Source organism: Hetaerina americana, unplaced genomic scaffold, assembly GCF_022747635.1.
Source record: "Hetaerina americana unplaced genomic scaffold, ioHetAmer1.1.p SCAF_30, whole genome shotgun sequence".
NCBI lineage: Eukaryota > Metazoa > Arthropoda > Insecta > Odonata > Calopterygidae > Hetaerina > Hetaerina americana.
In genome coordinates this window covers 3,252,165-3,279,424 of record NW_027286875.1, presented here as the reverse complement: position 1 = coordinate 3,279,424, position 27,260 = coordinate 3,252,165, and the positions used below count along the sequence as shown (strand labels likewise).

General features: G+C 35.1%; 1 protein-coding gene across 2 annotated transcripts in view; it reads left to right on the top strand.

The window, feature by feature from the left end:
* Positions 1-14,568, top strand: part of aft (cap methyltransferase 2) — a 37,626-nt gene extending 23,058 nt beyond the window's left edge. For both annotated transcript variants that reach the window (XM_071588914.1, XM_071588913.1), the window contains 6 exons: positions 696-893; positions 2,616-2,834; positions 3,677-4,015; positions 5,520-5,813; positions 11,551-11,752; positions 14,224-14,568. In XM_071588914.1, the coding sequence (XP_071445015.1) occupies positions 696-893; positions 2,616-2,834; positions 3,677-4,015; positions 5,520-5,813; positions 11,551-11,752; positions 14,224-14,336 (1,365 nt within the window). In that variant the 3' untranslated portion in view covers positions 14,337-14,568. The remainder of the gene's footprint in view (positions 1-695; positions 894-2,615; positions 2,835-3,676; positions 4,016-5,519; positions 5,814-11,550; positions 11,753-14,223) is intronic.
* Positions 14,569-27,260: the final 12,692 nt, after the last annotated feature.

Sequence of the window (27,260 nt, the reverse complement as noted above, 5' to 3'; positions counted from 1 at the left end):
TTAGCTGTAATTTTCCAGATATTATTTAAAATGGGTGGATATATTATTGTTTTGTGTATGTAGGAAAGCTTACTATATTTCTAACCATATGAAATTTTGTGCATGTCAGATTTGTAAAAAGGTTTTATTTTAATCTTTATTACAAACGAGTACATATTTTATATTTGTGTTACTTAATTTGTTAGTGTTCCTCTCCAAACATTTCAAAATTAATGTATGCATACCTTTATCAAAGTGCAGGAGGAATGCTTTTAATGCATATCTGTTTTTCTATGCTCTGAAAATCGTTCAATCTTTCAATTGTGTTTTTTTTTAAATATTGCTCATCATATGTTGTGTGAATACATGTTATTTAAGTGGACTCTTAATGTGTATCAGTTCTGTATTAAAGTTAGCTATTTTTCTCAAAGGAGATGCAAATAAATATCTGGATTAGGGAATGGAACTTAGTCAATTCGTTACTTTTGGTCAGCAGAGGAAGGATAAATAAACTGTAATGGACTGGAGATTTGATTATAAGCCTAAATCATTTAACTGCTATCCCTCTTTAACACCCACTCTAATATGTTTTTATTTTTAACATTTGGTAATATGAGTCTCTAGGTTGTAATCTGATGTGACTTTATAAGGTCCCATAAATACTTGTCAAACTTTGACTTTTACATTTAGTGTTTTACTCTCAATTTCTGTTGTAGATAAATGTGATTGAAAGGAATATTGAAACTTTTGATGCCAGGGATCAAAGACTCGGGCTAAAAGGAAGGGTTTTAACTGCATACCAGTCCAGTTACAGGATTAAGTCTGATGTTTCCAAAGAATTTTTTTGTAGATATCGGCCAATGCCCATTCCTGATGAAGCAAAGTTGTTGCCAGTATGTCAGCAACTAAAATCTGTAAGTATTTCATGATTGAAATATTGTCTCTTTTATTTCCTTATAGTTTCTATGTATATATTTATTGTTCAAGGTAAATAAAATTTACACTTACCTTACATAAATTATCACCTAAATTATGTATAAACTGCACTAGTCACAGATTTTAAACGAAGAAACATGTCTACCGCAAAATCCAGGATTAGAACCTCCACTTAATTAATTTGCTATGGTAATTTGTGGGTCAATATCAATTGAGGATTGTCAGTATGTGAAATGAATTCAATATTTGCTTCTTAAGCAAACTTCATTTAAGAATAAAATGAAATTTCAGTAGCTGAGCTACTGAGTTGATGTCATGCAGCAGTTTCATTTTTTTGTGATTACATACATATTTATATAAATGTTCATGGGGAAGTTAAGTTTGTAATTAAATAAAGTTCAAATTCTTTTTATTTTAGTAAGTTATCAAACTTAAAAGCAGGCATTGTAATCTAAGACCAGAATACTGGGTGCGAATGCCTAGGCCATTAATTGTCCAAACCTGCCAAAAACCTCTGGTATTTCTTATAATAAAGTGCTTTTACTAAGCCCTTGTGTTAAAGTAATTTGTTTTCAATATTACTTGCATATACCCGTTGCGAATTAATTTCATAGTTAATTGTAAAATATGTGATCATAATATCTTAAAAACGTTATTGATATAATTATGCTTATTTATACATCAACCAAATTTATTTACCCACATACATTCAATGATAGGATTCTAACATGAATGAATACTTTATAGAGTGTACATTATTTTTGGACATAAATTTAGGCACATTTTAATTAATTCATTATTTTCTAGAGGTGGATGTTAATCATAATTTAGAGCTCATTTAGTGTAAAATTCAAGAGGAAACAGAAAAGGAGGGATGAAAGAGACTATGGAATGTAAGAGCATTAGTAGGAGAGGGAAGGAGTACCAGAAAGTAATAGACAAAATTCTTACAAGATAAGTGGGTGGGAATGGTAGAAGAAAGGCAAGGATATGTCAAAGAAAGAATAACAAAAGCTGACACACAAACTCTAGATGCAATCTTTAGCACCAATATGTTTTGTGTATTTAAAATTGTCATTGATCTTGGAAACATCCATTATCATATCATTTTTCACCTGCTACCAGTTTATGAGAAAACAGAAATAGAATTACTATTTTTTCTGGCTTAGGAAATTGCCATGAAAGTAAGTTTTGGTGCTTTGCCAGAGGTTCTGTTAATATTGAATTGGTCAGAAACGTTAACCATATCATACTGTGTCTTTTTGGCAAGTTGAAAATTTATCTTTGAGTCCAGAAATGTATATTTATAATCAATTTACAGTTTTTTTATAATTTTACTGATAGCTTTTTTGTTTATAAGAAAATAATATTGGAATTAACTCCTTGAATATTAGATAATAATGATTAGATAAAAAGTACTAAACTTTGTTAAGTTGAAAACTTATCACCCTATTTTCAGAGGTCTATATTTAGGAATTTGGGTGTGCTCCAAGTAATATTAGCCAAGTCGTGTGATCAATATGTATACATTTACATACACTGATTTACAAAGCTATAATTTTCTTTATCATTTAACTTCATAAACTTGTGTCATTCCAGTGATATTTTCCTATTGCTGTTAATGGCTACAATGATACTAATAATTTTTTCTTTTGACTCTAAATAAATTGATTTCACTAACTCATTTTGTCTCATTTCAGATGAATGTATTCAAACAGCTCCACAGTTTATATGACTCTTCAGGCCAATATTCTTTCAATCAAAAGATCAGACATAAACGTCAGGAGTGCAGTAGTCTTGAAATTTGGGAGACTTTAAGTAAAGCTCTAAATGAATGTGATACAGTGCTTCAGGATTTTAAACCATTCCAATCTGGAGAAAACAAATTGTCAGTGAAGTTCAGTAGAAGGTCATGCAAGGTAAAAAGTTATTAAGACAAAAAGAGCTTTAAAAATTCATTGACAATGGCTGGCGGTGTGGAACTTTGCCAATTTAACATTTACAAACTTGCAATGCCTAACTGTTCCTGTGAATTCTGTAAATGTGTTGCCAATACTGAAATATGTATTTTGAACTCGGTTTGCTGCCAGGATATTAGAGGTAGTCACCTTCCATATGAGGCTACACATTTAACTTTTGTTCTATGCATAAAAGAGATATGATATTCTCTAATTTTACTTTTGTTGGTCACCCAAACAACTCAATGTATCCAATATCAAATGATAGCTTCAGGTAAAAAACTTTGTGCTTACAACAAACCAATTTAATGGTAGACTTTTTGTCTTTGTGAAATGCAAAAAATACTGGAGAGTATAGCAAACTTAGTAATATTGTCAACTTTCAATAAACATTTACTAGTTATGATGTTTCAACTTCATCTTGTGAAAACTTGAAAAACAGATGAGGTTTATTAAAAGTGATGAATATTGCTAACATTTTTAAAATTAGTGATTATAGTATAGTTCACATTATTAAACAATAAAGTTCCAAATTCAAACAGTAAAAATTCTTTAGGTAAGCAAAAGGGATATCACAATTGGAAGATTTTTGTATCCATTATTATAGATCAGTTTTTTCTTTAAGAGCGTTAAACATGTGAATTCCCATTTGCATATTTATTGCTTCATTATAGTTTCATGCATTAGGATCTTAGATCATCAGAAGTTTCGTATATCTTCTATACCAGAAATAATATTTGTTTTCACGTAATTAATATTCCAGTGGCCGAAATTGATAACTTCAATGGAAAATTTTGTTTTAGGTGGCGCCACTAAAATCCGATCTGAATCTAAAAGATGTCAGTGTTGGATCACCTGTGAAAAAAGTTCTAATTTCTAAGTTTTGCCACAGTTGGCTTTTACATCTCTATGAACAAATTCTGTCACTTTGGAACCAACTGGGAAAAATGCCTGCCAATGGGAATCAAGAGGGAAATATGGAAACTTTGAAAAGTCCCAATAGTGAGGATGAAATGTTAGGTAAAGTTAAATCACGCATTGATATATTTCAAGAAGAAACTGGTAATCATGGGAAAAAGGGAAATGCATTGGAAAATGATATTCCTGAGTTAGCAGTCACCGCCTCAACAAATGTGGAACATGTGAGTAATAATGATCATAAGCAATTAGTCTAAAGGAAATATCTGTAGTAATAATGCTGCGTGCTGAAAAACTGGTAGATTTCAGTAAATAGATTCATTTTTAAAATGTTTTAGTGTTTTTACCCCTGGCGTTTTTATTTAATCAAATTCCCATACTTCAAATTTCTCTTTAATTCGATGGAACCTGTTTTTTATGTTTTACTCTCAGGAGGGAGTGCATTACCCTTGAAATCTTATGAAATTTTTAAAATGTTCAGGTTGGGTTTTTTCAAAAAGATCCTAAATTCCATAATCCCTACGCCATCTCTTGGCTAAAGAATCGGGGGCGCTTGGTGACATATTAGACCCACGGATCTCAGGGTAAATTACGTTTCCTCGATAGCTCAAGTGGTTAAGAGCATCCGCCCGGCAACTGGAAAGATCTGAGGTTCGAGTCCCGGTCAAGGAAATATTTTTACTCTTGTGATCCGTTCGATTCCGCCTTCCCCACCTCTATTGTGTTCGTCCTTTATGTGTGTTCCTATCCCTTTTCCTCATATCTGTTTCTGTATATATGAGAATTATTCGCCGTTTGGCGGGATTTCGTGTTTGAATGTGTATATATATATGATTCCGCCTTCCCCACCTCTATTGTGTTCGTCCTTTATATGTGTTCCTATCCCTTTTCCTTATATCTGTTTCTGTATATATGAGTATATATATATATATATATATATATGTGTGTGTGTATATATATATATATGTGTATATATATATATATATATATATATATATTTATATATATATATTTATATATATATATTTATATATATATATATATATATATATATATATAACTACTATATATACACTTTTATATATATATATATATATATATATTTTTTTTTATGTCTGTATATATATATATATATATATATATATATATATATATATATATATATATATATATGTGTGTGTGTATGTATTTATGTATATGTACATACTCTAGTATGCTTGATACTACAACAGAAGATATATTGTTAAAAGTTAATATGTAGGCAAAAAAGGAATATTTGAAAACTTATATTATATTTTCCTTTTAATTCGTGTGATAATATAGTCTTATGTGTATTAAGGGTAGTCCAGAGGTAGAGCATTGGGATTCTGAGCAGAAGGCCCAGGTTCGATTCCCATTTGGGTACTCTAAGCTCCACCCAAGCTTAATAATTTTTTTGGGGGCGAGATATTCCTCGGAAACCATAATCTGCTCAGGGAAAGGAACTTGCCCCCTCTCCTGGTGTGTGAATTTCACCTGCCTTTGGGCTTATTACTGGGTGAACTTGATCATCACCTATCACGTCAATCTTACTGTCGATTACTGTGTTTATGGTTTACATGTGTATTATGTCGATGTATATAGCCTGGAATATCTTCTTCAAATTAATTATATTTGCTCCTCTGTTAAGTATGATACATGCATTTGTGATTTCTATCATTATAATTGAACTTGTACCTTCTATTTTAGATGGACCAAAACTTTTGTGCCTATGGAAAAAATTCTGCCTCCAGTGAGAAGCAATACACAAGCAGCAACACTATACAAGAGCAAATTCTCCAAATTTTCACTGATGATACAGCTTCATGTTTTGTATGGCATGATAAAATGAGTAGTGGGAATTTTGGTATTGGCCTCAGTGGGCTATTGACTTATCTGAAAGGAGTGGAGGAGAATGGAAATTTATTTATTTCGAAAGTCTTTCCATTGCTAACTAGAGTTGAAGTAGGCATCATTTATTTATTATCGCAGCTTTTCCACCAGGTAAGTTAAACTTTTATTACTCAAATGTTTAATATTCTATGATTGCAATCAGCTGTTCCTGTGATGCAAGTAGCTAAAATTGATCTCATAAATAAATAATGCATTTCATTTCGCAGTGTATGAGTTCATCATTATTTTGAATGCATGTATATTTTATTATTCTGAGTGCAGGACTTTCCAAAGGTTAGAACAATGAGGTTTTGGCTAACTCTACTCCCTGATAAAGGGAAGAAAGCATCCTAAAAGTAGGAGTAGATCCATATCATAGAGTGCTGGAGTAGGTGTATGTGTATTTGAGGGATATAATGCCTGGAATTAGTCAAGCGATGAAAATTGATGGGGCTTTCATGTTCTAGGGGAAAAGCTTATCCGTAAAATTTATCTGAAATTCCATAGCTGCAAATGAAAAGATATTAGTTACAATATTCAATTGCTTGATGTTTCTTTCCATGGAAAAACAAGTACTTTTTTTAATGTTTTCCATTATAAGACATTAATAATTTGCTTAATTTGTTGAACCCAGGTGAATCTGTGAAGCAGATCCTCTGATTTCACTTACTTAAGTAGAACTTAAATTAGTTCATAAGATGGTCAAATTGGGTGGAAATATTAATACATATGATCACTATCTGTGGTATTCCTCTCCTGCAAACATGTATAATATATGTACGCATGTGTCATTGTGTTTGCTGTTTAGTTTGTGTGCAGGAGCTTATGCATTCAATTTTTGCAAAAAAAATGGTTTAGTAGTACATCCCTGAACCAGTTTTAATGGAGTTTATAAGGAAAGTCATGGAACTAAATTCTTAGAGAAATAATCAATAATTTGGTTTTAAATTGAAATGCTCGACAAAACTTTACATATAAACCATAGACATATTTCGTAAGTGATTTTATTTATGCATTTATATAGTTCAAAAATGGCATTACACCAATTATGATTGACAAATAACCAAGGAAATAAATGATATAAATGAAAACTTAATGAATAAGAAATAACAGCAAGACATAAAAAATTAAGTGTGGTTTACATAAATGAGGGAGGCAAAATGAATTCTAAAAGAGAAGGAGGTCTGAAGAAAATTTGGTGGGAGAAAGAAGATGGCATGAGAAGTTTGGAACGAGTTGGTCAGGGAGGCATTTCATCATTTCATTGCAGGTTGATGGAAGTTTAACAATTATAAGCATTTTGTGATTTAGAGGCGATACAGTGGAAGAGGAAGATAGAGAGGTGATACAATGAAAGAAGTCATTCTACTGTGGCGTATGCAATGGTACACTAAGAGGGGAAAGGGAAAGAAGTACAGATAACCTAAAATTACCATTGACAGGTTTTTTTATAACTTTTATTGACCTTAAAGGCACTGAACCTTAATGTATGCGCATACCTATGTGCATTGAGCAATTATAATTCTGAATTTTATCATTCCTATTTTGATAAAATTAAAATTTTTGTATCCATACTAAAAAGAAAGACTCATACTTTTCCACAGATTTTATTATACGGTACAATGCATTTCACCGACTTGCGGCATCATCAGGTACAAATTTGCAAAACAGACAGATCAAGAATATATACCCTCAGGACAGAGTGGGGGCGGGGAGGGTTGGAAGGATTTGAAAGGGGTGGGGGCTCGCAGGTGCGTTGATGGATTGTTTTGACCATTTCCAGGCTAGGAAGGGGGACAGGGGGGAACCCATAGCTAACCCATCTGTTTGGCTGTAAAGAGTGTGGTTGAAACTAAAATAATTCTGGTTAACTGTCATTTTGATGAGGGGGACCAATTCGTCTGAGATATTTTGGGCAATGGTGGAATCCGTGAGTAGTTCTTCCACCCTAAGCAAAGTTTCCGATATTGGTATGCAAGTAAATAAATTGCTAATGTCGAAGGAGACTAGTCTCGCTTTTTCTGGGACATTAATACCTTTACTTGCGTACCAATATGGGAAACTTTGCTTAGGGTGGAAGAACTACTCACGGATTCCACCATTGCCCAAAATATCTCAGACGAATTGGTCCCCCTCATCAAAATGACAGTTAACCAGAATTATTTTAGTTTCAACCACACTCTTTACAGCCAAACAGATGGGTTAGCTATGGGTTCCCCACTGTCCCCCTTCCTAGCCGAAGGCTTCCTCAATTCTGTAGAAGAACATCTTTTTAATGCTGACAATCAGCATAACAAAAACGTGGGCTATTGGTTTCGTTACGTTGACGATATATTATGCCTAATATGGCTAATACTATGGACCGGAACCAACCGACAGTTAGACTCCTTCCTTAATTTCCTAAACACTCTTCATCGTAATATCTCCTTCTCCATGGAAAAAGACGTCAACGGCACCATCAACTTCCTCGACTTGACAATCACAATTAGGGATAATAGACATGAATTTGCAATTTATAGGAAACCCACATATACAGACCACATAATTTCTAAAGATTCCGCACACCACTTTTCTCACAAACACGCAGCCCTCCACTCCATGACCCACCGCCTCCTACACATCCCCCTTTCCCCCAAAAACTTCAAAATTGAACTCGTGAATATCTCTAATATAGCTACCAACAATGGTTTCAACCCCAGACTAGTTGACACATTACTACGGAAAAAACAAAAAGCATTTTTGTATCACAGCCCGCAGTATCTAAAGATTTTAAGTGGTGCTCGATCCCATTTCTGGGAGATCTTTCATATAGGATTTCCAACTGCCTACCCACCTCACTCAAAGCAGCCTTCTACCCACCCATAACCCTCTCCAAACTTCTAGCCAATGGAAAAGACACCCAGGATAGCCTTCTCAAATCAGGCATTTATAAACTGAAATGCGAGGATTGCAACAGCGTTTATGTCGGTCAGACCGGCAGGAATATCAAGTTACGAGTCAAGGAACACGCTAGGTGTCACAAAAATCAGAATAACAACTCTCTCTTCGCCAAGCATTTACTTTAAAAATGGATGCTCTCGAGCAATTAGAGATTAGAAGGCACTTGGTAAACCCCAGCACGACACTTTGTAATGAGCAATTATTCCCATACCCCTCCCCACTCCTCTCAGAAAAACTAGCCTGGAAATGGTCAAAACAATCCATCAACGCACCTGCGAGCCCCCCACCCCTCTCAAATCCTTCCAACCCTCCCCGCCCCCACTCTGTCCTGAGGGTATATATTCTTGATCTGTCTGTTTTGCAAATTTGTACCTGATGATGCCGCAAGTCGGTGAAACGCGTTGTACCGTATAATAAAATCTGTGGAAAAGTACGAGTCTTTCTTTTTAGTATGGATATTAAATACTTCCACGAAGTGAAGCCTGAAACAATAGAATATATAAAATTTTTGTATTTATAAGTCATGCCTAAGCTTTCACCATATAATATGCTTGAAAAAACACCATTTATCTTTCAGCCAAGTGAGTAGTAGATAGTTATAAACCATTTATTGTAAATTTTGAGTAATATTAAAGATAGTTTATGATATACCATGTGTGATTTTCTCCAATCAGAAATAGTTCAATGAGATATACGATACCAAACTTCCTTTGCATGATTCTCTAGAATTTTAAATGAGGTGTAAGAGAGGGGATACAAGATCAGAAGAAAGATACAGGAAATATACAAATGCTGGGCATAAATCCATTGAAACTTATTCCGGGAAAATTTGTTGTCTCAGGCGTAACTTTATGGAATTTGCATAACATATTGAAATTAAATGAAATAATTGACTTAGTAATTCCACACAATTTATTTTAGATGATGACTTCCAACGTCGAAACCTGGGTCGTGTTTTTTAAAATAAAGTGTGTGGCATTACAAAGTTAATTATTTCATTTCAATTCTACCAGGAAGATTGTACCTTTTGAGTTTCTTACTAATGCCTTTGAAGATCTAACTTTCTATGACATGAAATTCATTTACTTAAGGCTTCTTCATCTAAGATGTGCTCACTACTGAATTGCCCAATACAAACTAGCATTACCTACAAATGTGATGGCATTGCAAACACAAAAGATGATCACCCTGGGCAATAAGTATAAAAATCAAAAAAAGAGAAACTCTCTCTCTAGTAAACATTTTGAGATGCATTCTAATTGCAGAAGTTGACGGTTTAAGACCATGCAATAACTGTGTGCATAGTTACTCTATCAAAGCTTTTAATTGGTTGTTATTGTGGATGAATGTATAGCATATTCATTAACACATTAACTGATTACTTTCAATGTGCTACATTTTATGGTGAAATGCCACTTTTTCTGCCCATTATGACAGGAAGAGACTTCTCGTATTTTATTATGACTCAGTATTATTATGTTCTTTTGCACAATAGGACTCAATATTTTATTATGAAACTAACAAACATTGCCCAACATGAAAAATAAATCTGAAGCGTCACCCATTATGGATGGTTTCTCTAATATTTATTGATGTTATTCATGCATGTAGAAAGCAAGCTGCCCCTGTATTAAAGGGGTTAAAGTTTTATGAAATCATATTTTTAATTATTCACTTTTTAATTGATACACTTGTCAATTATTTTGGTTATTGCCCAAGTTTCAAATTAACTAAATTTATGCTTACCTAAGTATACATATATGAAATTGTCAATACAAAGTCACCTGTACTTGAGGAGGATATTCCATTTTCACCTAGTACACTCATTGTGGATGGTAGCCACCTCATGCTTCTCATCTGCTGAAATAATACTCTGAGGGAAGATGTATTGCCTTCCTGGAACAGTTCTTAGCACTAGGACCAACATTAAGACCTTTGCTGAGGGTTTTTGTTATTCTCTTCTTATTTTATTTTGGTCCTATGTTTGGATGACTTCACCATACCTTCTGCTTTGGTTTGTGGTATATATCTGATGTGTTGAATCAAATCAGGTAGTGTGCAATAAATAATTACTTCTACCAGATGGAGATATAAACAATGTGATGAATGTTGTGTAGCAGATGTTTTAATGTCGGTAGGATCTCTGGACAAGCTTGAGTTGGAAAGATATGACTTCTTCATTTATATATTTTTCTGTATAATCTTTTTATTTTTTATTTATTTATAATGCATAACTACATCACTATGGAAAAAATGAATTTTTTAATGCAGATATTTCTTTAAGCACAAACTTTTTGACTTGTGCTCTTTTTGTATCAGACTTAAAAGTAATGTAAACTAACTAAACTGCAAAAAATCACCAAGAGACACCCTGGCATGGAGGATTGCCCAAGAGCCTTAACCATTATATAATGATTCTTAATTTCATTATTCTATTGTCTATAATAATTCATTTTTAAACAGTCATTTTTTGTCTAAAACTTATTTTTTAAATTATGCTTCAGAAATGTCTTAATGGCAATGCAACCTTTTTCCCCATTAACATAGGTTGGAATAAATCTGAGACCATTATAATGGTATTATAATCAAAATGGATAGTTGAAATAGGTCATTAAGTGAGCTTTTATTTTATACACCTATGGAAATAAAGATATATCCCTCTATTTGTCCATATTCCATTATGCAACCATTGATACAAAAAAAATGCTCTTTTTCCACCATTCTGTTTTCATGTTACATATTCTTTTTCATGTATCCCTTGTGTGAGATTATTTGGTATCAATCTAGAGAATATGTAATGAAAACAGTCAATGATTTGCATTCGAGTAGACCTTGAACATGGCCTAAACAAATTGTTATCCACCTTACTTCATTGATGCGTTTGCAATAATGAATTTTTTTTTAACAGCTATGGTTCATATGGCCTAGTGCAGAAGTAAATCCTGGAGATGAAAGACATTACATTTTAATGAGTGGGCGACATAGTTATGATGAAAATCATATGAAAATTCTGCATTTCTTAGAAGAGCTAAGCCAACTGGCAGCATATGAAGAAAGAAAAACAAGCCCACAAACTCTTCTAGCAGTTGTTCCAATAAGACTTCTATGTGGTAAGTATTTTAGGTAGGGTGTCTTAGAGTATGGAACCTCTTTTAACCCTATCCTCAACTGTGAATTGGTATCTTGATTAAATAACTATTATAACGAGTGTAGTGAGAGCTGAATGTTTCTCTTGGTTTACTCCATGCCATGAGATGTATCTCCTGGATTGTATATGATAGGTAAACCTCCATGTATAGATATTACCTTTAAAATATTCCGAATGCTCAAACAAGGAGTGATTCTAAGAGGACAAGGGGTTCAATAACCCGGAGGTATAGATATCCATAAAACTTTTTATATACCTGAGTTATGAATATAATATTCTCATATTAGGTGATATTAGGTATGTCAGTCAACTAGAGATTGAAATTCAAAGTGTGAGGATGATTTATAAAATCACCTCCAATATTCATTTAATAGTATGATTGTGTCAGTATAATGATAAATTGTAATATATATCTAATGCCCAACATTTTTAGTGGGCTATGTATTAAGTTTCACTTTAAATGAGCATGATGTAGGTGTAGTGAATGTTTAGATGTAGTTTATGTATCACTAATTTGTACTTTGTTTCATTTTTGAGCATCACTGCTCCATGAGTCATTGTATTTTTTTGAATTGGATCAGGTGATTCAATCCTATATGAGGTCTGTTCAAAAGGTTCCCAAAATTTTGAGAATAGCATGCCTCCATTTGGTTATTTTTTTAATCTGCTTGGAGGTGATGTGTCCGAGAAACTTCCCGAATAACTGCCTGCAACAACTTTGTTGATTAGTTACAGCCATTTATTTGAAGGAGTGTTCGTGAAGTGCGGCAAAAAATCGGATCCATAGAAATTAGCTCTTCGAAGGAGCAGTGTTCTATGGAAATCTGCATGAAACTGCAAATCTTTCACAGGAACTTTTGAGTTAATTACTATGGCTTATGGTGAGGGTGCTATGAAATATACTGTGTGTTACAATTGGTTTATCTGGTTCAAAAAGGGGCAGCATTCATGGCATATGAGTAGGGTTACCATCAACATTTGGGAAGACCATCAACATTGCCTGATGATGCCCACATCAAGTAAGTGAATAATCTCGTTCGTGCAAATCGATGTTTGACTTTCATATAACTTGCAGAAGAGTGTGGCATCTCAATTTGTGCTATGAAATCGTGAATGAAAAATTGAGGATTCGTCAAGCCACTGCCAAATTTGTGCCTCACCTGATGACAGCAGACCGGAAACAACATCGAGTTCAAGTCTGTCAGGAACTGTTTGATTGAACTGAAGAGGATGAAACCTTCTTGTCCAAGGTCATGACAGTTGATGAGTCATGGATTTATAGATATGACATTGAGACAAAAGTGTAATCCTCACAATGGATTGGTGAAATATTTCCCCACCTCTACAAACCTCAACAAGTTCGCTTGAATGTCAAGGTGATGTTGACTGTTTTTTCAATGCAAAGGGGGTTTTGCAACATCAATGCCGGCCTTAAGGCAAGGCAGTCACCTTAGAGTACTACCTGGGGTTTGAAACGCCGAAGAGAGAGAATTAGGTGAAAATGGCCTCAACTTCCAAGGAGCAGCTAATGGTTTTTTCACTGTGATAACTCTTTGAGTTTTTAGCCAAAAACAAAACTGCTGTGCTTCCTAACCTAGCCTACTCACCAGACTTTTCTCGTTCCCAAAATTGACTCTGACTTTTTCTTGTTCCCAAACCTGCAAACGCCACTCAAAGGGAAAAGATTTGCCACCATTCCATAGACAGAGAAAAATTCAACGCCGGAGCTTATGAGTATTCCAGAAGCATTCCAGAACTGTTGCAAAAAGTGGAAACACCGTAGGGATAAGTTTATAAGTTGAGGAGGAGACTACTTTGAAGAGGACCCTGCCCAATAATTTTTTAGTAAAGTATTTCATTTTTTTTGTAATAAAAAAGTTTGGGAAATTTTTGAACAGACCTCGTATTGTATGCTGGAGAGGTTTTAGTGAAAATTCACGCTTCAAGTTGCCCCCCATTTCTTGATATGGGAGACCTAACAATGGATAGATAACTGAGGGTGGGAGTTGTACACTTAAACTTTAACCCAAAGATAATAGAGCTGTTGATTTAAAATTTTCTATGTCTTTTATTAAACTTAATGCTTACTCAAACATTTGATATATGGTTTTCCTCAGATTTTTGTCTCTTAACTACAATGTTATGCAGGAATGACCACTTAATAACTTTTAGGCCAGGTGCTATTGTTTTGTATGGGTGGAAAATTTTGGAAGCATTTTGCAACAGTATAAGGTGCTTGCTTGGACCAGGCTGAATCATTTAAACCTTACAAACAGAGAGATCACGTAAACCAAATGCTGGGAGTTTTAATCAGATTAAGTGAATATTTAGTGCACCAAAAGGCTTATATTTGTGCTTCCAATAATATTTCATTAAATGTCCTCATGAGTAGTTTTTCATGGTACTAACTAGAGATTTTATTCTTTCTTCCAGAGAAAGACTTCTATAAATGCATAGCATGCATGAATCATCTCATTTTGAAAAACAAAGCAAAGCAAATACTGAGTAACTGTTCAGAGATAAGAGTGCTGCAAAGTCTACAGTAAAAGTATTGTACGTGAACATTGCATTTAATGCAAATATTTTGAATTGTGAAAACATATGAAGATGCAAGTTTCACTTCATATAATTATGGGCATGAATCATATAATTCTGTTGTTTAATGCAAAAATGTATGCTTAATGTAAAACACAGTTCTTGCCAGCCCAATATAAAATCATGGTTTTCAGTTTTATGAAAATAAGAAAAGAATACATTCATATTTTTTATCAATGTTGGTCCAAGTATCCTATAAATGTGTTAATTTTTAAATAAATGTTTTTTACCTACTTTTTCAGACTCATTTCTAAAGATACTAAAAATTTTACCAAGAGTTATTTGTGATCTTTTCAGTTTCTAATTCCACTTATTTTAGCTTTTGTAAATTGGCTTTTTCTAATAGAGCAAGCTATTATTATAGAGAGATTTGATGACACAAAATATTCTGTTAAAACCCTGAAGTAAGATTATTCCTCATAATGCAAGTATAAATATTTTTTTAATCCATTGAAAGGTGAAATATAGTTAAAGGTAGCAAAATTTCTTTCCTGTGATAAATTAGTTGAAGAATTTGCTAAATGGGGCTTTATGGATGATAAATTAAGTAGAGCCATACAGATTAACACGTATTTTGACGATGTAAAGTTTCTCTTTTTCTCTAGCATTGATTTTGATTGAAATGGTTTGCAAGACTGAAGTGCCAAAGTATGAAAAAATAAATTGAAGAAAAGTCGCTAGACACCTTCAAAAAATTACAGGAGATGCTGCTTGTAAGTCACCAATTCAGCTTTGGTTAATCTTTAAAATGTGTATGTAAACCACCATTTGGCTTCATATTTTATGCTGCTGCTTGTCTGGTAGAAATTGTCATTGGTGTTTTTAACCACTTTCCTGTAGATATATACTCAGAATGGAAATCAGGAGGCTAGTATTACAAAGTATGTGATACACTCCCAGTGTTAATAAAATTTCCCCAAATTTTTTTTATCTCTAGGTATTCAAACTTGGTTCTTTTCATTTTTTGTGGGCTAATTAAGTAGTTATAATTCACTTGCCTCAGTATCAAGAGTGGCACAGTTATTTTGATATATTTTTTTCTCACTTCTTTAGAGTAATTCTGAAGTGCATTGGAGGGAAAGATGAGTGGTAGGATATGGATAAATTTATATTTTTTGAATTAACATATTTTTATTACATTTTTAATTTTCACCAGTGACCCTATCAATGAGAAAAAGCTTGTAGGAATAAACAGACAACAAAAAGGAATTATGAAACCATTTGCAAAAAAAGGTTCATCCACTTTTGGTTTGCAGATGAGGACTATGTTTTTTATTTATTAAATAAAACTAAGAAACAATGCACTGGAACTAGGGGTAAGATTTTGCTAACAAGGGAGAAATGCCAATAAGGAAGAAAGAATAAGCAAGAGAAAGTAAGTAGAATATTATGGGTGAAGAGGTTTTTTATCAATTATTAATAGCAAATACGACTGGCTTAGCCATGGAGAAGTTTCATATGAAAGTTCATGTACTTATGTAATTTATTTTTTGACAGCTTTGAGACATGGAAAATAGTAACCAAGAGCAGAGAACAAAATTACCACTGGTATTAGTGTAAGAGAATGATAAGAAATTAATAAATAGACCTAGAAACAAATGACATAATAATGTACATACCTACCTATCCACTTTGAAATATCAAGGAATACCAACAAAGACAAGGGAAATAATTGGGCATATCCTAAGGAGGTAAAGTTTACTAAAAAAGATAGTTGGAAGACCCATGGAAAGGAAGATTTATAGAGGAAGACCAATGATGATTAAAAGATAATGTCACTCCAAGGAACGATGAGGGGATGCCGAGATTGGCTGGTAACATGATAGCTTAGAGAGACAAACCAATCTTCAGGCTTCATAATGCACAATGATAATGGTATGAGCTATTTCAGGTTAGGCTAAAGTTAAATATATGTAATACCTGGTGAATCTGAAATATAAATTCTAAGATGTCTAATTTTTTAGGTGGCATTATAGAAAATTTGTTTATCAATGGACTTCTAGGACTCAATGCAGAATTGGCAAGTATCATTTGCTGTTTTCCTCCATAATAATTTATTGATTTTAAGAGTGATGCATTTAACATCTCATATGTTTGGATACCCTCCCATGGACTACAGCCTTGACGTGGTGGAAGGGCTTGTGTGTTCCGATGACCCCTAGAGCTGTGCTGGCCAGCCAGATGAAAGGTGGACCACGCCTCATCTGTTCCTCAGTGAGGCGACTGCGAAAGGCAGCAGGCAGTGGGGCAGCCAAAGAGTGATGGTGTCATGTTAAAAACACTATTCAGGAAGGTAATGGGAAACTACCTCAGTTATTATTCCCAAGTCTTTTATGAAGGACAGTACAGAGAATATCAGTCCTGGCAACGATGGGATTTGGCCCAATCGGCTTTGTGTAGTGCCTGGCAGGGTGATGCATAGCAGTGGGCTACCATGGTTCAAAAAATCACAAAAACCTTGTAAGGCAAAAGTAAAACCAACATGAGCAGAACAGAATATGCAGAAGAGGAAGACCAAATTAGTGAGAATAGGAACTTGGAATATTAGGATAATGTTGAGGATAGGAAAATTAGAGAATATATTATGAGAGATAGGAAGAGGAAATAATAAATATTTAGGTCTATGCGAGATGAGATGGAAGGATAGCGGGGATTCCTGGAGTGATAGTTATTGAAGAATATACAACGGAGGGGACAAGAGCCAATGAGGAGTTGAGGAGTCGTAATATTAAGTCATAATATTGAATAAAAGGGTAGGAAGAAGCATAGTCAGCATAGAGGATAGAAAAGTTACATATAGAAAATTAGTAGCAGAGATAAAAGGAGAACCAACAAGCTTGGTCATTGTTCAGGTATACATGCCACCAAGCAATCATAAAAAGGAAAAATTAATAGGATATACGATCAGTAAGAGGACATAAGCACATATGTTCCTGCAGGAAAACATTTGATAGTGATGGGGGATTGGAATGCAATGGCAGGTGAAGGAGGAGATGGTAATGAGGTGGGGGACTGCAGTTTAGGTATGAGGACTGACCACGGAGAGAAAGCAATTGAATTCTGCAGGAGACTGGGGTTAGGCATCATCAACACTTGGTTTACACACCACAAAAGGCATAGGTAAACATGGAAAATGCCAGGTGACTCAGAAAGGTTACAGTTAGATTATATTATAATTAGGAACAGATTTAGGAACAGTGATCAATTCGCACAGCTTCCCAAGAGCAGATGCAGACTCTGACCACAATTTAGTTGTTATGTAGTGTCCATTTCAAAAAGATAAGGCAAGGGTGGCAGGTTATAATGTGGGAGTATTAACTGGATTGACAAGGAAGGAGTATCAGCTGGCTGTAGAGAAAATCATGGATGAGGGAAAAGAGCAGAGAACTATTGAGGAAAAATAGAAATATATCAAAAAAGGGATAGCGAAAGCTACAAAAGAAACTATAGGGACCATTAATGGGAAAAAGACAAGGAAACTATGGATCACAGATGGTATGATTAGAAAGATGCATGAGAGAAGGAAATGGAAGAATCTAAACACAGAGTTAGGCTGAGTGGAGTTCAAGAATTAAATAATAAAAATTGAGGTGGGCAACAAATAAAGCAAAAGTAGCATGGTGGAAGATGCAGTGCTAGGATTTGGAAAGTTTGCATAGGAAGGGTGAAATTGGTGCACTATACTAGAAGGTTAAAACACGCGGGAAGTAAGAAGCAAAGATCTGTGTTAAGAGTTAGAGATAAGTCAAGTAAAATAATAGTTGAAACAGAAAAGTTCCAAGAAAGATGGAAGGAAAATATAAAAAAACTATGGTAAAGATCTTAGGCCAACAATCTCAGACATAGAAATAGAACATGACGTAAATGAAGATGTCTTAGGTCCAGGCATAGTTGATGATGAGATAGGAAGAGCTTAATGCTCTTCGTATCTCATCATCAAGGGAGATCAAATGAAATAAGGCTGTGGGGATAGACAACATTCCTGCAGAACTACTGAAAGGTTTAGAAAAATGTGAGAGGAAGAGTCTATATCGACTGATTCGCAGTATCTATGAGGAAGGAATCTGGCTGGAAGACGTTATGAGATCAGTGTTACTTCTTATTCCAAAAAAGGTAAAGGCTGCATCATGTAAGGACTACAGCACAATAAGTTTGATTTCCCAAGAATCCCAAGTTGTTCTCAGGATAATCAACAAAAAGATGGAGATCATGGCAAATGATCACTTGGGGAATGATCAGTTTGGGTTTAGGAAGGAGAGAGGTACGCATGATGCCATTGCAGTAATGAGATCACTAATCAAGAGGAATATAGAATACAATCAGGACATATTTCTCTGTATTGTAGATTTCGAAAAGTCATTCGATAAGAGTGAATTGGGAAAAATAATGACTGTATTGAAGAAAATAAGAATAGATTGGATAAACAGGAGGCTAATCCATAACCTGTACATGTCTCAGACTTCTCAGTTGCGAGTGAGGAACGGATAATCTAGATGAGCAATGTTAAGAATAGGTGAGATAGGGTTGTCTATTATCACCAATGCTATTCAATGCATATGTAGAGAAATTGATTGAAGAGGCATGGGAAAAACTGGAGGTAGGAATGAAAGTTGGTGGGTAATTCGTTAAATCAGTTAGGTTTACTGATGACCAAGCTCTAGTGTGTCACTCAGCCAAGGGGTTGCAAGCATTGCTGAGTGAATTGGAAATCCAGTGCGACAGATATGGGATGAGAATCAATATTAATAAAACAAAGGTTATGCGATTTTCTGGAAAGACAATGGCTAAGGTTAACATTAAAATAAGAGGGCAACAACTGGAGAGGGTGGAACAGTTAACATATTGTTGCATTAAAATGCACATTAGCGGATGACTCCGTTAAAAGTTACTGTTGCGGCATCTCCCGCAGTTTCTTTGGAATATCTCAGAAGTGTTTTGGACCAAAATGGTTTAAGTATAAGGGACATAAGGAGAAGAATTGCATTAGGCAAAGAGGCCTTCACAAGGAGGAGGGAGTTGATGACAGGGACGTTGAGTAAGGATATTAAGAAAAGACTCATAAAAACTATGTATGAAGCGTAGCTATGTACGGCATGGAAGCGTGGTCATTGAAGCAGGAGGATGGACGTAGACTGGAGGCGTTTGAAATGTGGGTGTGGAGAAGGTGACATGGACAGAAAGGAAAATGAATAAGGAAGTGCTTGGTATGGTTGGCGAAGAGAGGGGTTTGTTAGGAGAAATCCTATGGAGGCAGGAAAAATGGATGAGGGGCGTATTGATAGGTAGTGGGAGGTTGAAGACTGTAATATAGGGGAGAATTTTAGGCAAATAAGGAAAGGGCAGGAATGTGTTAGGGATGCTGGTTGGGATGAAGGGAGGAAGGATGTACTTAGATATAAAGAAGGACTTCTTGTAGAGTAGGATGTTGGGTTGTGTTTTCTTTGGAGAAACAAAATATTTATTTGGTAGTTATGTCCATCCAAATCTTACTTTAACAGTTAGATTACCTAATAAAGAATGTTAGGTTACCAATATAAGATATTATTCTTGAATTTAAAATGAAAAGCATTATGAGCAGTTTTTTACTCTTATTAAAATTTTAATGGTGAAATTTTAGTAGAAGTTGACAGTTATGACAAGCCAGACAACTTCTGAATATGTATGGGTTAAAATAATCTCACAATAATTTAAAATACCATTATAGCTCTTCATAAAAATGTGCAGTGGTAGTCTTCTTAATAATTATTGATAAATTGTTTATGAAATGTGGCCTTAATGTTGTCTCACACCGCACACAAAATGTTCTCTCTCCTAGTTTCTCATGCAAGCCCATCTGATGATAGTGATTATTGGGGATGCTTTCACTGACTCTGTTCTGACATGGTAATTGCTTATTTGTCAATGTAGTGCTCATTCACATTCAAAGAGTGTTCAATAAAGTGTTTCATTTGAATAAACTCTGAATACACTATCTGAGATCATTCTCATTGTTGCTTAAATGGATGAGTCTTAAAATATTGATGCAATAAGATAAAGAATATATTCCTTGTATTTGCTCCTTATTAATTTTAAGTGAATGCTATAAACCATAGAATGTGATATGGAAAAATATGTAGAATTTCAGGTCAAAAATTAAGTAGTTAATATTTGATCATTTGCAAGACACAAAATTTCTCCCAGGTGCTATATAAATGAAGGTTTTCTTGAATATAGTAGGAACCTTTTGAAAATAGATTTTATTGAATATGCATATACTGGGTGAGGCAGAATGAACTCCCTGATTTGATGGGTAAATTGTTGAAAAAACTAACCAAGATAATTAATAAAGGTATTTATTTCTGAAAGCTACATTTAATGCCATTTTCATTAGGATTTGAAAACTATTTCATCCAGGTGATGACCTTGGGGAGCAATGCACATGTTGAGAGTCATTGGAAAAAAGTTTTGGAAAACTCTTCTCAGCATTATTTTTATTTTATTATTAGGTAATCTACCGGTTAAGGTATGTTTTTGGATGGACACAGCTACTAAATAAATATTTTGTGACTCCTAGCAAAACACAACATCCAGTATCCTACTCTATATCAGGCCCCTCTACATCACTGAGTACTTTCTTCCTCCCTTCATCCCATCCAACATCCCTATCCTGTTCCTTCCCTTTCCTTGTTTGCCCAACATTCTCCCCTCAATTACAGTCTTCAACATCCCACTGCCGGTCAATACGCCCCTCATCCATTTTTCTTGCCTCCATAGGATTTCTCCTAACAAACCCCTCACTTCGCCCACCATACCAAGTACTTCCTCATTTGTTTCCTTCTCTGTCACCTTCTCCATTCTTCTCCACACCTACATTTCAAAAGCCTCCAGTCTACGTCTATCCTCCTACTTCAATGACCATGTTTCCACGCTGTACATAGCTACGCTCCATATCAAGGTTTTTACGAGTCTTTTCTTAATATCCTTACTCAACGTCCCTGTCATCAACTCCCTCCTTCTTATGAAGGCCTCCTCCTCTAGCGCAATTCTTCTCCTTACGTACCTACTACTTTGACCATGTTGGTCCAAAACACTTCCGAGATACGTAAACTGTTCTGTCTGCTCTAGTTTTTGCCCTCCTACTTTAATGTTTAGCTTAACCTTTTTCTTTCTAGAAAATCGCATAACTTTTGTTTTATTAATATTGATTCTCATCCCATACCTGTTGCACTGAATTTCCAATTCACTCAGCAATGCTTGCAACCCCTTGGCTGACTGACTAACCAAAGATTGGTTTGAGTCTGAGACATGTACAGGTTGCGAATTAGCCTCCTATCCCTCCAATCTATTCCTATTTTGTGCAATATACTCATTAGTTTTCCCCAATTCACTCTATCAAATGCTTTTTCGAAATCTACGAAACAGGCAAATACCTCTTGGTTGTAATCTATATTCCTCTTGATTAATAATCTCATTACTGCAATGGCATCACTTGTACCTCTCCCCTTCCTAAACCCAAGCTGGTCATTCCCTAAGTAATCATTTGCACTACTCTCTTTCCTTTTGTTTATGATCCTTAGAACAACTTTAGCTGTGTGGGATATCAAACTTATTGTCCTGTAGTCCTCACATGGCGAAGCCTTTACCTTTTTCGGAATAGGAACTAACACTAATCTCACAAAGTTTACCGGCCAGATTCCTTCCTCATAGTTTCTATGAATCAGCCCATATAGCCTCTTCCTCCCACATTTTCCTGTATATTTCAGTCTTCTCAGCATATCTTGGGTTATTCCAGCAATGACATCTGTAGTTACCTCCTTAAGAGCTTTCAAGGTTTTTGGTCGAACTTAGTAAACCTCAGCTTTAAGATATCCCAAAGAAAAAAATCACATGGGCTCAAATCTGGAGAGCGAGGGGCCATGAACATTCCCATGGTAAGGAGATCATGTGATGGGGAAATTGTTCTTGCAGGGTTTGGTATGAATGATGGGCAGTATGAGCCGTGGCACCATTCTGTTGAAAACATAAGGCTTCTGTGTCATATTCCTCACTATACTCTTCCATTTTGGGGTAATTACTGCATAATCATACTGCTACACATCGAGATTCAAAAAAGTAAGGCCCAATAATATCTATGGAGGACACAGTGCACCAAACTGTCACTTTTGGGCTATGAAGAGGTCATGGGTGAAGTTTATGAGGGTTGTCAGTCACCCAGTTACTAAAATTTTGCTTATTTACTGATCTGGAGAGTTGAAAACACACTTCATTGCTAGACCATAGAATAATGTTGGGTTGCACAGAAGTTAAGATTGCATTGCAAGCATCTGTACGTTTCACCCAGTCTTCTGAACTCAATTCTTGAACAAGCATTATCTAGCAGGGGTGTAAGTGAAGGTCAAAGTGTACAATTCGCCTTACTGTTCTGGGCGATATTCCAAGAGCAGCAGTATGTTTCCGCTCAGAGCATGATGGATACTTCAATGGACGCTCTCATTGCCACAATGTTTTCAGGTGTCCGCAATCTTTTATACGTCGCCCAGCTGGTTTTCTAGGAAGTACAGATTCTGATGCTTGTAGATCAGTAATACATTTGCTAATGGTTTTAGCATCGGGAACCCTGTCACAACGAGTCGAACTAAACTTCCAACAAAAATCCCTCTGCATCACCACCACACTATCATTGTTTTTAGAGAACGTTTCTGCTACAAAGCCTCGATGCTCACCAGACTACTGTGTGGTGACTACTGAAAATAGCATCGTTTCCGCCAGCTAACGCTGCTGCTCCCACACCGCTAATTCACCTGCGGGGTCTCAGTGATTTTTTTTAAATTAGGGAGTCCATTGTGCTCCACTTTATATAGCTGTGTCACCACCCAAAGCAGTATCAGATTTTAGTATCTCTGCTATCACTCAAGAAAATATTCAAGCAATGGTAGTTGTGGCTGTCTTTTGGGTACTTGATATAGTGATTTGAATGATATCCTGAGCTAATAGAATTATGTAGGAGAAATTACTCCAATACTGATATTTCAGTCAATGAGGTTACCATCGATGAGGAGAGTATTTGCATAATGAACACCAGACCATGATCATCATCATGCCAGGCAGTCATGATGAAATAGTCCATGATCAAGTGATGTTGATTAGGAGGGTTAGGGGATGTCATAATTACAATATATTTCTCAGGATATCAGTCAAGACACACATGCATTCAAGACCAATAGCTCAACATCTTCAGATTCACAACCAATACAGTGTTAGGTCTCCAAGTTCATTATGTCAGATGAACTGTTTGCACGAACCATCTAAAATGTAAGTAGTATGGTTTTCTGTGTATTCTTTGTGGGAAACTGCAGGTGGCATAGGAAAAGGTCCTGGCCCACTTACCCAAAATGTAAGAATTAATCACTGTGGGCTTTGAGGTAAGCTGTATTCTCATCTACCAAAATCAAATTTTGGTTTAATTGTTAATAATCCTTGCAGATTGTCTTCTGAACTCACTTGAATATCCCTGGAATGGCAGTTTCTCCATCGTATCATTAACTATGCCAAGTCTCCTTTTGCAAAGACAGTCTAATTTACCTATTTTAGTGCATTAATGACCCCGGCGAGTCATATCATGCAATAGCATAAAATGTGGGACAAGCTCCCAAAAGCTCATCTAAATTTACATCTATATACCAGTGAGAGAGAATGATTCATTCATTGGTGATACCCATGGTTTTTCTAATGAAACTATGAAAAAATGTGAGTTATTGGTTCTTGTCACATATTGTATCATCATCCCCATGGATCCCCATCTTGTATCGTTGTTAGTATTAGTTTACTATTTTCCCCCAATGATATCATTTTGACAGACTAACATACATAGCATTTTCTCTAAAGGTTTTGACATGTGCCATCAAAATTAGGTCCCCAGCTTTTGCTTTATGTCTGAGTCAAGTCCTTACATTTCCATCCCTGAACTCATTAGATGTAACATGTCTAGAATTTAAATGTGCTCCCAGCCTGATGTACCTGATGGATGCAGATACGAGGCATGTCCAATATATATGCCAACTGAGGCCATAAACACTTTATTTTGCAAAATGTATTCTCATCGATTTTGTCCCCTTCAAAGTACTCTCCATTTGTTGCTAAGCACTTATTCCATCTTCTTTTCAACTGTTTAAAGCACCCTTGGAAGTCCTCAGCAGTAAGGCTTTTTAGTTTTCTTGTCGTTTATTGCTTTATTGTGTCTTTTATCTTCCCAGTGATCTCCCCTCATCACATTTTTACATTTTGGGAATAGGAAAAAGTCGCAGGGGGCAAGATCTGGCAAATAGGGAGGATGATCAAGGATGGTGATTGAATTTTTTGCCAGAAACTGGCGAGCAATTAATGCTGAATATGCAGGTGCATTGTTATGGTGAAGGATCTATCCATCGTTTAGAGTCAAGAGCTTTGGTCACACGCTATCTCTTAAGCACTTGAGAACTGTAAAGGAGAACTCAGCAATCACTGTTTGTCCTTCAGGAAGAAATTCATGATGAACAACGCCTTCCACATCAAAGAAAATGAGGAGCATGACTTTGATTTTCAATCGGCTTTCTCTTGATTTTTAGGTTTGATTTCATTCACTTGAAAACAGATGTTTTCTTCAGGCCATTATCACCGTAGACAGCTATCAAGATTTCAGTAATTCCTTGATAACTTTTACTGCACTTCACCAAAATCTTAATGTTGATTGATTGCGCCATGATTCCGTCAATTTCTGTTTTCAACAAATAGTAAAAACAAAGAGAACAGAAACTAACATAACTCGCACCATATGCACAGCTCGATGATCCACCAGGCACAGATAACTCATTGGTTCTGAGGTAACTAGTGCCGCTAGTGGGCGGGGCCACAGTCCACGTCATGGCCGTCAGATTGCACCAGTTCTTGTATTTATTGGATAGACCTTGTATATTACTGCCTTAGCCAGGAGTGTATGCTCTTATATTACCTTGGAAAGTGAATCAAGACTGAATGATTTTCTCCTGTCAAAACTACCCAACTTCTTGAGCATCCACATGATACCTGATTCATGAATTCTTTTTAAATTCTTCAATCACAATTTACTTGAAAGGGTTTTTTTCAAAAGAATTTAGAGCTAATTTAATTCTGAGGTCTGCCCTGCAAGAGAGATCTATAGGAGAGAACAGTATGCATTGCTTGAAAAAAACTACTTTTAATTTTTCAGGATGTATTGATACTGAAAATTGCTTCAACCATTTCACTTGAATAACTTACAGGATAAAGTTCGTCCATTTCTTTTCTAGGCCCTGTTTTTAAAATGAATGGGGAGTGATATTGGATCCACAGATTTTTCAATAAAATTTCCTTTACCTGAAACAACATTAAGCCTGAAAGTCTTTGGGAAACAATTTTTATGAGGCACTTGCTACTACCTGAATCCAGTGGAATACGCCCAGATGGTGGGATGGGTCAGCAGACAAAAATTCATGCATAGGAAGTTGGGAAGAAAAAATTATAAAGCTTTGAAAGAGGAGGAGATAGATCCCACCCCTTTTGATGTCGCTGAAACAGGAATGCATCACAAAGCAATCAAAGTATGTGCTCATAATGCTCCCTGTTTTTATTTGCATGCTTTATAAATGGTTTAATACTTAAAGTAATATATTATTCAAGCTCATTTTATCTTGGCCTTGTAATTTTTAATTTGTCATGCTGAGAAATTTTGGAGAAAAAATTTAAAATCATTTGTAAAAATGTAACTCAAATTTCACAGTCAAAGGCAAATGAATTGAGGTTTACTGGAATGCTTTGAAATATTGAAAGAGAAATATTGTTTTGATGTAGTCACTGTGTTGATTATTTAGTTTAATTTCTGTGTAAATTTATCAGTAGTGTCTTATCTAATCAAAATTCTTCAATTTGGAAATTCAGACAATCACAACAGAAGGCTACTAAGAAATCGTGTCTTCAATGAATCCATTTGAATCTTAAGAGGACAAAATTGTGTGTTAGTTCAATGAACTTTGTTATATTTACATTTTTTTACAATCAGTAATATTGATGTTTTGAATGTTTTCACCTTTTATTTTTGTTTTATTTTGAGATATTTTTCTTGAAAATAACTTGACAGTTTCTTTTAATAAACCTGAAACTTGAATATAAAATAAAATAAAAAATTAATGATTAGCTTTTTTACTTTGTCGGTTATTGTGTAGGGCAAAAAGATTTAGATTATTTTAAAATTCCATCATTTGTCACAGTGAAAGCTATAAGGTTACAGCTACAGAAACTTAGTCCCATCTGAAGAAAGGTATTCTAAAGCTGAGCAATCCTTTTCTTCATTTGTGTTGGCGTTTACATAGTAGTACATCTTTACAGAAAGTTAGTAGGACTAGTTAAATGCACTGCCCGGCAGTTGTGGACAAGTAAAATTTAGCCACCTTTAAATTTTGTACCAGTTGTTCTCTATGGTATCAGACCCCTTTTATCTATGGAATAAATGTAAAAATGCCATTTTAATATTTTGTGTTGCAGGGGTGACAGTGCTTGTGACCACTCTGCCAAAGTTTTCCTTTGATGATCATGTTTGTATAGTTATCATGAAAACCCAAAATTGCCTACCAGTCTAAAAATTGACCTTGTCCCGTGGAAGTACTATCGCTATCAAGAAACAATCATCATTATTGTTACAGCAGAAACTACAGATGATGAAAAAATAGACCAAGGTATGTGATGACCATAGATAGCTTAGGACAATTGTGCCTCAATCAAAAATACAAAAGGAAAGTTGAAATTTTCAAAAGCTGTTCACCATTGCTTTTCCATAAATATTGCATTATGAATGGGAAATTCACTGGATTAAATGATGAGATTGAATTTTTCAGCTCAGATTCAGT